The 13,426-nt window shown below is 42.7% G+C and overlaps 1 protein-coding gene across 2 annotated transcripts in view; it reads right to left on the bottom strand.

The window, feature by feature from the left end:
- Window positions 1-4,809: 4,809 nt before the first annotated feature.
- Window positions 4,810-13,426, bottom strand: part of GALNT12 (polypeptide N-acetylgalactosaminyltransferase 12) — a 35,134-nt gene continuing 26,517 nt past the window's right edge. The window contains exons 9-11 of one of the 2 annotated variants that reach the window (XR_014159055.1): window positions 10,617-10,772; window positions 6,644-7,896; window positions 4,810-6,549 (exon numbers count right to left, since the gene is read on the bottom strand). Coding sequence is in view for 1 of the 2 variants with exons in the window: in XM_081872757.1 (XP_081728883.1) it covers window positions 7,759-7,896; window positions 10,617-10,772 (294 nt within the window). In the remaining variant the exon portion in view is untranslated. Of the gene's footprint in view, window positions 7,897-10,616; window positions 10,773-13,426 lie in introns of both variants that reach the window. The other variant, XM_081872757.1, reaches the window with a different exon arrangement.

Genomic DNA, 13,426 nt, shown 5'->3' with positions numbered 1-13,426 from the left:
CGTCTGCGCGTGCATGGGTCGCGTTTCGCTGCTTCCACGCATGCGTGTGATGTCATTTTGAACGCATGCACGAGCGGTGAAACCCGGAAGTAACGCACTCCGTTACTTCCAGTTGCCGCGGAGCTCAACCCGAAAATATTCATCCTGAAGCTACTTCAAGCCAAGGTATGACTGTATAAACTGCCTTGCAAAAGTGTTTGCAGGTGCCGCTGACCATATTTCTATGCCATGTGCTAAGAAAAAAAATGTAAAGAAACAAGTATTTTTTTTTCATACAGTTTCAACATTTAAAAAATATTGTTTTTGAAAATATATATTTTAAAGTTAGATATTTCATTATGAAACCAGCCTTATTGAACATAAATACATCAGAATTTATTCTCCACTGCATCAGCAAAACACATGCAGGGACACACAGAGACCGACCCCCCAAGCATTGTTCTTTAGCAAGTTGTTAATGCCAAATCAAATGTGCAAAGATTTCATTTCAGATAACTCTACAAAATGTTAGCTCTCTGACTATATTCTGCTGGAGTGTTTTATCAAATTACAGAGAAGTCTGCTCAGGGGAATTGGCTGAAACCTCATCACATTTATTTTAAATCGGCAAAGGAAAAGAGGGCATGAAATTTGAATCACGGCCTATCCATCTCTTACAGTTTGCACAGAAATAAAATTCTTGTCACTTCATCATTCACTCAATGAATCTGTAAGGCTATAATATAAAGGTTATTAGAAGTGCAACAGATCCTATATTATTAATGGAATATTTCGATTAAAACAACAGGAACTTCCAAATAACTATATTTGGGAACAGGAGAGCAGTGATTTTAGGTTATCTGAGTTTTTAAGGAAGTTTCACATATGCATACAAACATATATAATTGATGTAAACATATAGGAACAGTGTTTTGAATTGCTCTTGGAGTTGTGCCAATTTCCCCCCAGAGAGAACTTAGATATTCACTATTAGATGATGGCAACCTCAAGTAATGGGCCACAACTGTGTCCTGATCAAAAGAACATTTATCACATAGAGATAAATCAGACATATATAACTAAGGTAATGAGCCTTCCTGGTAAATGTGCTCACCATATTAAAAAGTGGAAGACAGACTGTCTTCTCTTTGGACTTGACCTTCATTTTCCCAACGAAAGCCAGCCATGCAAGGTGCTGACTGCCTGACTCTTGTGAGGTTACAACAACACACAATACACATTCACACTTTCCTGGAACAATTTTTCAACTTATAAAAGAATGTGGGTTTCCCCCATCCTTAAATGAGGCGCCAAACAAACTTTCGAGTCAGTCAGCATACATGCTACACTTCAAATGGATGCTCCACTGGAAAAGCTGCCTACAAATATTCAAAAGAAAGAAGTGTGAACTGCAACAAAACATTGCAGTGTAGGATGCTCCAATTAAGAATGTTCTAGTCAGCTGGCCATCCTGCCTTCCACGACACTCTATTCTATTCCATTCCTCACCTCAATGGACATCATTCCATGGCCAATGGAATGTTTCAGGTTTTTTCTATCTTTGGGAGGTTGGGGAGGGATCTAAATAAATGTGTACTTCTACAAACTTTAAGGGTACCCAAAGCCTGCTGATACCTCTCTCTTGTGCATTGGTGGTAGTGTTTTGGCTGCATAAGGATTGGCTTTCTAAGAATTGAGCTTGCTATTTGTATTTGCAAGAGGGCACTGTAAGGGATGCGGGTGGCACTGTGGGTTAAACCACAGAGCATAGGACTTGCTGATCAGAAGGTCGGTGGTTTGAATCCCCGCGACAGGGTGAGCTCCCATTGCTCGGTCCCAGCTCCTGCCAACCTAGCAGTTCGAAAGCACGTCAAAGTGCAAGTAGATAAATAGGAACTGCTCCAGCGGGAAGGTAAGCGGCGTTTCCGTGTGCTGCTCTGGTTCGCCAGAAGCGGCTTACGTCATGCTGGCCACATGACCCGGAAGCTGTACGCCGGCTCCCTTGGCCAGTAAAGCGAGATGAGCGCCGCAACCCCAGAGTCAGTCATGACTGGACCTAATGGTCAGGGGTCCCTTTACCTTTTTACTGTATGTGCCATGTTCCTTTCCACTGCCCTCCCTTCACCTCCCATTCTCCCTTCACCTGGTTTTCTGCCCCACAACCCAACAGCTGGCCACTAAGTGTGCTTTGCCCATACTAGGTGGGATTGGGTTTCCTCAACACCACTAGTCCAGGGACAGGGAACCTGTCAAGCCCCATCAACACCAACTAGCAGGGAGAATGGTTGGGGATGATGGAGTCGAAAAACATCTGGAGGGCCACAGGGCTTTCATTCCTGCACTCCTCACTCTACAGAAACAGTCTTGCTGCTTTTTTGAACCTTCGAGATACAAAACCACGTGGAAACACAATTTAAAATACACAATTTACACATGACCAAGCTACTGATATGCAAACCCTTTCATGGCAATCTCAGCATTACAAACTTGTGGTCTTTCTCATATGTGCGTTTCAGATCTGGATGTATTTTTTGGGGACCAAACTATTATTCTCCAGCTGGTTAATTTCCCCAGCTCCATGGCCTGTTGCTCTGTATTAAGAGCACTGGCACTGAGAAGCTCTGGCAAAGCCTGCTGCTAGGGAGCAGGTGCCTTGATAAATGCTAGCCTCCTTATGTTCCCAGAGGATGGAGAGATGCACCTGCTTGTTGCAACTACACCAAGCAGGCATTTGTAACAGATATTGCATGGTGAATGCTTTAGAGCTAGCTATTTTCACCTCTACAATTCTCCATACCCGTGGTTTTTATAGCCTTATGGCTCAGCTTTGCAGGGCTTCTGAAATCTCTGGTTTTCCACCAGGAGCTCCCCAGAGAACTTCTTTCCAGGCAGTGTTACTCAGACAGGCTATAGGTAACTGCTTGTGTTTCAGGTAACAACAATGCTTCCTTGCTGGACTAGTAGTTTCAATGTTTCTGACTTGGGATACTGGAGCAATGAATGCTGCTCTGTTTCAGCCTAATTACCCTTCTCCTGATGAAGTGTGTGACATTATGCTTACTTTTGAGGCCACAATGTACATAGGTTGCCTTCAGTTGGCAATCATCCAAGGAATGTTTAGGTTATTAGTTACTAAAGAGTTGACTACACTGAGGACCTTTGTGTGCCTACTCCACAAGAGGTCCAGAGGGTGGCAACACAAGAAGAGGCCTTTTCTGTGGTGGCTCCCTGCTTGTGGAATGCTCTCCCAAGGAAGGCTTGCCTGGCACCTTCATTACATATCCTTAGGTGCCGGGCAAAAACATTCCCCAGGCCTTTGGCTTATTAAACAACCTATGGCCTTGTAAATGTGGGCGTATTGTTTTTATTTGATACTATCGTATGTATTTTTGTGTTTTTATATTGTAAACTGCCCTGTGATTCTCAGATGAAAGGCGATATAGAAGGTTAAGATAAACAAACAAACAAAAATAATAGAAGGGTGCAATGTTACACCTAGAGATAATCTAACATACAAAGCCATCAAATGACAAAGATACAATGTTAAAAAGTGGCATATATATATATTAATATTGGGGAGGGGAATCATCCTGAAATCTGTCAGACCCCAAAAGAGATGATGTACACTCTATAAATATTGATATGATATGTTCCAGCATTTCACCAATAAAAAGACACAGAATGAGGATAAAATGTGTAAGGCTAAGCAGATGAGCTGGTTTGGTTCTCAGTGGTTCACTTTAAATTGCATGGGTCAAAACGATGAATATAACTTAAGTTAAAAAGACGCAAAAGCTCCTATCTGTCCCAGATAATGGAGTAATCCAATAAATTTAGCTGCAACTCTTATGGCATATGAGTGCACTCTTTTACTTTCTGCCACTTAATCGTATGTGAGGAAAAATAAAGTGCTGCACTTAGGGGACAAAATGACTGTCGCAGCAGAGTCATTTCTACTACCATTGAGATTGAATTGCCTGGGCTACACCATCAAGGTTATCTGTGCACACAAAAGAAACACTACAACCTGCAAGGGGTCTCTGCAGGTTACAAGCATTCCCCCATATGTATCTGACCTACCATCATAGCAGGTGTTTTCACAATGTATTTTGTAAAAAATGCCTTTATGAGATTACTGGGTTCCAGGGTACTGAGCAAATTATCAAAATAATAAAAATAGCAGAAAGTCAAAAGCATAAAGAGTGCACACAAACATGCAAGAGCATCATTTTTTTTTAAAGTCCAAAATAATAAAAAAATAGGACAGACTTTGCTGGGCAAAGCAATGACAGCAATGAAGTTCCACAATTAAGGTGCAACCACAGAAAAGGCTCTGTCTCTAGTAGCTACCTGTCTAATCTCTGCTTTAAGTAGCTAAGTGGAAAATATACAATCAGGAAATAATGTTCAGTTGTTTCTATTGCTCTATTACCAATACTGACATTCCAGGGGGGTTTTTGTGTGTGTATATTCGTAACAAAACTCTTATCCTATGACTAAAACATTTTAAATGGCATCAAAAGTGCCTATTTACCCTTCGCACTGCAATGACCTCTCATGTCTGTCTTAAAGACTCCTTAGATTTCATGGGTCAAAATCCAGCAGTTATCTAAATGCAAATGTTGTAGAATTAAAAAAAAAGAGGTATTTTGCAAGGTAGTGCAATTAATGTCAGTATTAGATTCAAAAGAATCTTCAAAGTATAGTATTTCAGAAAAGACTATACTTTCAGAAAAAGGAAACTGGCAGGCAACATATTTCTTGATTTACTTGCCTGCTTCTGGCAGATAAGGCCTTTAGGAGATTAAAAAAAAAGGTTAAAAGGAAAAGTTGAAGGACAAATCAACAAATAGTTTATTGGCTTTTGTACTCGCTACATTAATTGAACACAGAACTTTATACATTCTTATACAAACCTCCCACCTATGCTCACATTCCTAGAAAAAGTTGGATATCTAACCATTATAAAACAGTCTCACTATCATTTATAAAGTTACTAAACAACATTTATCATACTTTTAAACAGTTTCAACAGCCATGTGATAACACGAATCAAAGTATAAGGTGAAGAAACCTCCCAATATATCCAACAGAATAAGACTGCTTAATTTTTAAGGCACTTAGGAAGAAGCAGCCTCCAAGAACTGTGTAATTCCATAGCACATGATGCATGTCAACTGTGTCTGATATGGATCAGAATTATAGACCACTTTGAAAAGCAACAAAAATCACGCAATTTTGGCGCTGCAAGAAAAATACCATCAGTGAATCGAGATGCTACTGCTTCACCCCTTCCCAAGTTTGCAGCATTGCTTCAGATGCCACCTCCCCTATGCTTTCATGTTATCCTGCTTCCCATATATTTGTCTTCTTCTTCTCTGATATACCCAGCAAACTCCAGGGGTAGAGATTAATGGTGGGAAATGGTACTCCTGAAGCATATTTCCCAAGGAGCATAGTGTATACCCGGTGAAATAACAGACAATCCAGGCAGGTGTTGCTTTGGGCTATCCTTCATGAGACACTGAAGAAGTTGATGAACCTCAACTGAAGTACAAAGAGGTATGAGATTATGAAGCTTGATCTGTGGAAACTGGCAATGTATCAATTGTTGTTGCCTGAAAAATTCCAAGACTGGTGATTCATCATTGACTAAGAATTGTTTCTGATTAAGCTACAATCCTCACGCTCTCTCAAAGTAAGTTCCACTTACTCTGTTGAGAAATATTTCAAGTGAGGAAGCTGCAAGAAAAGTATCCCCATCTTCTGTTTAAGCACACAAACAGAAGTGTAGGAACTATCTGGGGGGGGGGGAGAGAGAAAGTATAGATGCTGTGCAGGATTCCTTACACCGATAACACACCTCATCTTTTCTGTCATGCAGATAAGCGGAGTTAACAGGTCAAGTGGGACTTTGGCACTGTATGGCTTTAAGATTGGTTATGCCCTAAGTAGAGCAGCCAAAAATTTGGTACATGAATGGCTCAAGGCAGAAAAATCCCTTTGTGTTGAAGTGCCAACCACTACAGTTAGTTTTTCTTCTCCGTAGTGGAGAACCAGTGATGGAAGCTGGCTACTGAAACTTAGTATTAACATAGTATCAGTTGCCTAATCTGGTATACTTAACTTTATGTTAGTAAACTGGTACCCTCTGGTATAATGCAATATTTGCTTTATTGAAGTTGGCTGCTATGTGCTAGCAGAGCATGGGGGCATTTCCTATCATGTTTTTCAAAAGGAAAATTCTCATATTAAAAAGTACCATAAGATTAAAGCCCAGTTCAAAATATGTGGTCTGAGGTAGTTTTGTTGGTTCTTTAAAACCCAAGACTCTGGGTGATATTCAACTAAGTCATACTCAAAGCAAACCCATTAATAGCAATATTTCACTTACTTAGGTTCACTGATTTGCATGGGTCTATTCTGAGTATAACTTGAATGTACGAAGTATAGAAAAAGTTTCAAGTTATTTTAAAAGCTTTAAAACTGAATGCTATCCTTGGTTGCCTTAATTAGCAGGGGCAAACTACCCATTACGTCACAAACATATGAAACAAACCCCAACACCTCCTTCTCCATTGGAAAGCACCTTCCAGAGGTGGAGATCTGCATTAGAAAAAGGCCAGGAGGAAATGAGACGCTTAACCCTTCCCTTTGCAGCAACTCTCCTCCTGGAAAATCCCACCCCTGCAGCTGCCTTTGTACCTAGAGGGCTCCAGACCTATTTGTGAGATAAATGCAGGTTCCAAATACTAAAAGCACATTGGAAGGGGAAGCTTCAGAGGACGGCAAGAAAAGGGTTGACCGTTCGCCTTACCTCAACTGATGCAGACTGCCCCCACCTGAATATGCTTGCCACATAGATGGGGCTGTGTCAGCGCTTTGTGAAACATGGCTGCAGTGCAACACATAGTTTCCCCCTTAGTAAATCTGCTCCTGCAAATTCTTTCCCCCTTCACTAGTTTTTCTGTATGCCAGAAATAGGCCCCCAGTACATCTAGTTCACCATTTTTTGCCGAAATAAAGCTTATGATGGGTGCTTTAAAAGGCTAATTTCAATCACTAAATGATTAGGAATTTTAACCTAGCATGCCATGACACGGCATGATTGTTTGATATTATATATTATGATTGCCTATGGTTGAATTTCCAGTATGTACCATCTGTATGGTTCTCCAGTGTTTGAGCAAATGTACTAGCCCTAAAGCAGGGATAGCCAACAGAGTAGCCTCCAGATACTGTTGGACTACAACACCCATCATCCATGACCATTGGCCATTCAGGCTGAGGCTGATGGGAGCTAGATCCAACATCAATTGAAGGCCACCATGTTTGCTACTCAGTCCTAAGATGTCAGGTGTACACAGAAAATAAATCTACTTGAAATCTCCTGTAATCACACATTTCACAGCAAAATTTGGCCCATTTTAATATCTCTTAGAGGGGCACAACTGCAGAAAATCTTGCTAAAAAAATAAATATTTATGTTGTCAAATTTTAGTGCAATCGTTTCATTACCATACCTAACAGGTTTATATAAATACATGGCCTTTTGGCAGGGGCAGGGGTGGGATTAGGACACTTTTGAAGAAGTCATATAGCTGCCAAGTAAGGTATGGATTTCTTTTGTAGGAAAATCTGTACCAATTTAATATATACATGCCTGCTAGTATTCCAGGAAAGTAAAAAAGGAAAAGTGCAGCCCTTCTGCATAAAAAAATAAAGGTTTTCTTTCTTCCATTTCAATTATTTTCTTGCACAAAATAGTGGAGTTCCACATCAGCTCCTTTCTTCGAAAAACCACTTCTGGTATTCTGAATTGGAACACGGCCGTAATAAAGGTGCTGAATTGCCATCATAAGCATTAGATTCTGCTTGTATGCACTTCTGGGTCTGCACATGGAGTAACGTTCCATCCTACAAAAAATGGTACAGAACACTTTATACTTTACAGTAAAGACAGTATAATAATATTTGAGAGTCCAGCTGATAATGCACTCATCAGCATTGCTTTTTAGCTTTTTATTAGTCTAACTGAAAGAAGGAAGACTAACAGAAAAGCAAAGAGGCGTGGGATTCTGTCAATATTTTTTTTGTGCAGATTCAGAAAATTATTTAGCAACTGCAGTCACTCTTAGTAAGCAACTGACTCTCTGTCAAGACAATGGTAATTAAGGAGAACTCTTTTTCTTAAGACCCTCCGAAGGCAGCCTTCGCTGATCAGTGTAGAAATTAACTTTAACATGGGTTCTGGCAAAACTATTTCATTCTTAAATGCTGTTTATAAACATTAGGAACAGACTCCCACGAGGAGTAGTGCACTCTCCTTCCTTGGAGGTTTTTAAGCAGAGGCTGGATAGCCATCTGTCGTGGATGCTTTAGCTGAGATTCCTGCTTTGCAGGGAGTTGAACTAGATGACCTCTGGGTCCCTTCCAGCTCTAAGATTCTATGATCTAGTTGAGATTCTTGCATTGCAGGAAGTTGGACTAAATGACCCCCAGGGTCACTTTCAACTCAACAATTCTCTGGAAGTTCTGACAAAGTTGTTGGTACTAATTATCACAATGTAGCTGAAGCAGTCTATGTAGTAAGGGATCAACAATTTAAACATATACCTACTGAATAAAGTGAAATCAAAAAAGGATTTTAATCTGATATGAAGTTTAAAATTTGAGGGTACGTCCTCCTTTTCCTTAGTCAATCAAAAATAAAGTGGTGCCTCGCAAGACGAAATTAATTCGTTCCGCAAGTTTTTTCTTCTTGGGAGTTTTTCGTCTTGCGAAGCACGGTTTCCCATAGGAATGCACTGAAAATCAATTAATGCGTTCCTAGGGAGACCGCCTTCAGACCAGATCCGGGGACAGTCTGTCCCCGGACCTCTTCTGAAGGCTGGCGGGGGGAGGACTTTTCTCCCCACCGCCAGCCTTCAGAACAGCCTTCTGAAGGCTGGTGGTGGGAAGAAAAGCCCTTCTCCCGCCGCCAGCCTTCAGAAGAGTTCCTGCAGGGCTGCCCAGGCTGCGGATAGCAGCCTGCTGCCCGGTGCGAGGGACGCTCTGAAGCAGAGCGCCCCTCACGTGGGGCAGACATCTGCAGCTTGGGGAGCCCTGCAGGACTTCCCCGCAGGGCTCTCCAAGCTGCGGGTAGCAGTCTGCTGCCCCGCACGAGGGGCGCTCTTAAGCAGAGCGCCCCTCGCGCGGGGCAGACATTCACAGCTTGGGGAGCCCTGCGGGGAACTCTTCTGGAGGCGGGAGAAGGGCTTTTCTTCCCACCGCGAGCCTTCAGAACAGCCTTCTGAATGTTGGCGGTGGGGAGGAAAACCTTCCTCCCACCGCAAGCCCTGGGAACAGAGGAGAATCGCTGCGCGCCTTCTCCTCTGTTCCTGGACCTGTCCTGAAGGCTTGCGGTGGGAGGAGGGCTTTCCTCCCCACCGCCAACATTCAGAAGGCTGTTCTGAAGGTTGGCGGTGGGGAGGAAAAACCCTCCTCCCACCGCAAGCCCCGGGAACAGAGGAGAATCGCTGCGCGCCTTCTCCTCTGTTCCCGGACCTGTCCTGAAGGCTTGCGGTGGGAGGAGGGCTTTCCTCCCCACCACCAACATTCAGAAGGCTGTTCTGAAGGTTGGCGGTGGGGAGGAAAAACCCTCCTCCCACCGCAAGCCCCGGGAACAGAGGAGAATCGCTGCGCGCCTTCTCCTCTGTTCCCGGACCTCCCACCGCAAGCCTTCAGGACAGGTGCTGCGCTTCCCCGCTGTCCCCGGAGATTTCCCTATGGGCTTTCGTCTTGCGAAGCAAGCCCATAGGGAAATTCGTCTTGCGAAGCAGCTAAAAAATCGGAAAACCCTTTCGTCTTGCGGGTTTTTCGTTTAGCGAGGCATTCGTCTTGCGGGGCACCACTGTACTTTGGTGAAGGGCTGCAATGGCCTGGATCTGCAAATCACCAACAGTATACCGCGGTTTCAGATAGCATATCTGCCTTAAAAGAGGAAGGCATATCATCATTCTTTGCAGTCCAGTATCAACTGGGGTTGCACAGATCAAGTGGTGATGCAATCTACAGCGGAAGCTTATCCAGGAAATCCACTCAACACTCTGTTGTAAATACCGTATTTTTTGCTCTATAAGACTCACTTTTTCCCTTCTAAAAAGTAAGGGGAAATGTGTGTGCATCTTAAGGAGCGAATGCAGGCTGCGCAGCTATCACAGAAGCCAGAACAGCAAGAGGGATTGCTGCTTTCACTGCACAGCGATCCCTCTTGCTGTTCTGGCTTCTGAGATTCAGAATATTTTTTTTCTTGTTTTCCTCCTCCAAAAACTAGGTGCGTCTTGTGGTCTGGTGCGTCTTATAGAGCAAGAAATACGGTATATTTCCTGATCTTTCAGGTGCAGGGGGGGGCACAGATGGGCAACAGCTTTCAGACCCCTCACCTTCACATTGTACTAAAACCAACCTTCTTCTTAAGCATGAATTTGAAGTAGTTTCAGTGAGTGAAGGGAAACAAGCAATGAACTGCCACCCCACTATTCTAGAGAGCAATTCTGTTTGAAGCTTCTTTCAGGGACTGAGCCTTAACCCATTAACTCATTGCTAATGGCTGCTGGCTGTACAATGCAAGCAAAAAGACTGTGCTGCCTCCTTACCTCTCTGAAGAAAATTTTCTGATTTTCAGGAATGTTCTGGATACCTTCTTGGCACAAATACATTTTCAAATAATCAGATCCCGGATCAACCGCTGCGCAGACTTCAGGTTGCCGTGTGTTGTAACGTATTTCATTGTGGGAGGTGTATTCAAAAAACTGTAAACCCCAAACGGAAATAAAATCTCTACTAAAACTTTAGGTATTTATGTGTGACATTCAGAGAGACAGCCTTCTAGAGCTTAAATGCAAAAAAAATCATATTTTGGGGGGAGGTCCTCCAGACCAGGAACTAAATTAACATATCCAGTAGCGACAACTGTAACCTTTCTCAATTGCTACCCTGACATAGATTGTTTTTGGTAATTCGTTCATCAGGCACTAACTACTGCCAATATAGTAACAGTAGTTAGTGGTAATGAATATAAAGGAACACATATAAAACTATCCAAGAAAATGACAGGGAAATGGGTAGAAAAAGGATTAATGAAGGACTAATCAGGGGCAAGTAGTTAGTGGTATTTTGGCAGCTTACAGAGGAAACCTATGCATGTTTGCTAAGAAGTCCCACTGTGTTCAATACAGCTTCATCCCAGGTAGTAGGGTATATAGGGATGCAGCATTTTATATTTTTTTAAAATACTATACCCTACCAGGTCTTCAAGGTGGCTTACAATCCAAGACAAAATATAAAATTCACACAAGTTTAAAACAGAAACAAATCAGTAACAGAAACTAGCAGCAGGAAAATTGGCACACAACAAACGACAAAAGGATTGTGCTTTTACTTACCAAAAGCCCAAGGGAAGAGAATAATTTTAACTCTGCACCTAAAAAATAGGATGGTAGGTGCCAAACAAGAATCTCTGGGGAGGGTATTTCATAATCAGCCAGGACCATGAGAAGAAAGAGGAGGGAAAGAAGGGGTTGTGGGAATTGGGGCAGGACAGGAGGTTTACAGCGTTAATAAAGGTTTGTCCATTTGATCCGCAGAGTACCGAGCCGAGAGAAAGCAGCTGAAAAGGCAAAAACCTTCCTCCTCCATTTAGCCCTGAGTGAGTTGGAGGACCTCAAATGTGAGAGCAGCTGTTATAGCAGAAGAAGCTGTGGGGCTAAGAGCTTCAAACAAAGCCTGCTGCAGGCTCTGCAACAGCAGTGAAGAGACATGCAGCCAGCTGGGAAAGGCGAAGTGCACACCAATAGACTCACTCTGGCTATGCCAGGATCCAGCCCAGGAGATGAATGCCACCAGAACTTAGATCTTAGACCATAAAAACAAAGCCTCCTGCGGTTGCAATCAGTGAAGTGGGTTTTGCAGGAAAAAAATTGTAGTGGAAAAAGTTGTATGCAAATTTGAGTAATCTGCATCACCCTAGAGAGCGATCCAATTTAGCACTTTGAAACAACTTTAGACTTTGAAACAACTTAATTTACCAGTTCGCATGTCACTTTAAACCACAGTTAGGCTTAACTATGGTTTAAAGGTGTACACCAGGCATAGGCAAACTCAGCCCTCCAGATGTTTTGGGACTACAATTTCCATCATCCCTGACCACTGGTTCTGTTAGCTAGGGATGATGGGAGTTGAAGTCCCAAAACATCTGGCAGGCCGAGTTTGCCTATGCCTGGTGTACACAGCTTTCTGGTGCATAGTGCTAAAACTACAGCGGCTTTGCTCCCCCACACCCCTTGCTGCTGGGAACATGTTTCATATAATATATTTTTGAAGCTGCTGGGTGAAGTTTAGAGTTGGGTGTCATTAGCACCCAATCCATATCTACCAAGTTAGGGGAAGCTGTGGAGTGTTGGATCGGGGTCTGCATATGAACTAATAAACAGACTGAATCCCAACAAAACTGAGGCCTTGTGGGTTGATGGTTTTTGTGTATGGGAATTCGGCAAACAACATGGAAGCATTTTGACGCACAAGACACCCTGCCCCAAAGGAGCAGGTGTATGGCTTGGAGTCTGTTTGGCCAACTTCAGTTTGATCTACCAGCTACAGTCGTTCTTGATCAGGGACAGCATCTCCACAGTAATTCATGCTCTGGCAGTCCCCAGTTCAGTGACTGTAATGCACTCTATATGGGGCTGTTGCTGATGAAGATATTGAAGTTAAATGTGGCAGCTAGGCTGCTAAGTGGAACTATGTATTGAAGCCAGAGTTAAGATGCTGATTGCAAATACACTTCTGGGCCTATTTCATAAATTTAGAGTCATAAAACCCTAAAGAAGTGGGAATTTAGGTATTTGAAGTAGCATCTGTCTCCACTATGGTGTTAAATAGTTGAATTTATAAACAAACAAACAAACTGCCTGAATACTGAGACTGGCTCATTAAGATACCATCTTTAGGAGATGCCCATTATGTCGAGATGTAGAAAATAGGCCTGATGGAATAGAACAAAATAAAAAAATTCCTTCCAGTAGCACCTTAAAGACCAACTGAGTTAGTTCTAGGTATGAGCTTTCGTGTGCATGCACACTTCTTCAGATACACTGAAACAGAAGTCACCGGACCTTTCTATATAGTGAGAAGGTGGGGAGGGGTATTACTCAGAAGGGTGGTGGGAATGGGTGATTGGCCATTCCCACCACCCTTCTGAGTAATACCCCTCCCCACCTTCTCACTATATAGAAAGGTCCGGTGACTTCTGTTTCAGTGTATCTGAAGAAGTGTGCATGCACACGAAAGCTCATACCTAGAACTAACTCAGTTGGTCTTTAAGGTGCTACTGGAAGGAATTTTTTTATTTTGTTTTGACCATGGCAGACCAACACGGCTACCTATCTGTGATGGAATAGGTTATGGA

This window comes from Podarcis erhardii (genome assembly GCF_964252035.2).
Source record: "Podarcis erhardii genome assembly, chromosome: 8".
Lineage (NCBI taxonomy): Eukaryota > Metazoa > Chordata > Lepidosauria > Squamata > Lacertidae > Podarcis > Podarcis erhardii.
Note: the sequence above shows the minus strand (reverse complement) of the source record. Positions and strands in the feature narration are given on the sequence as shown.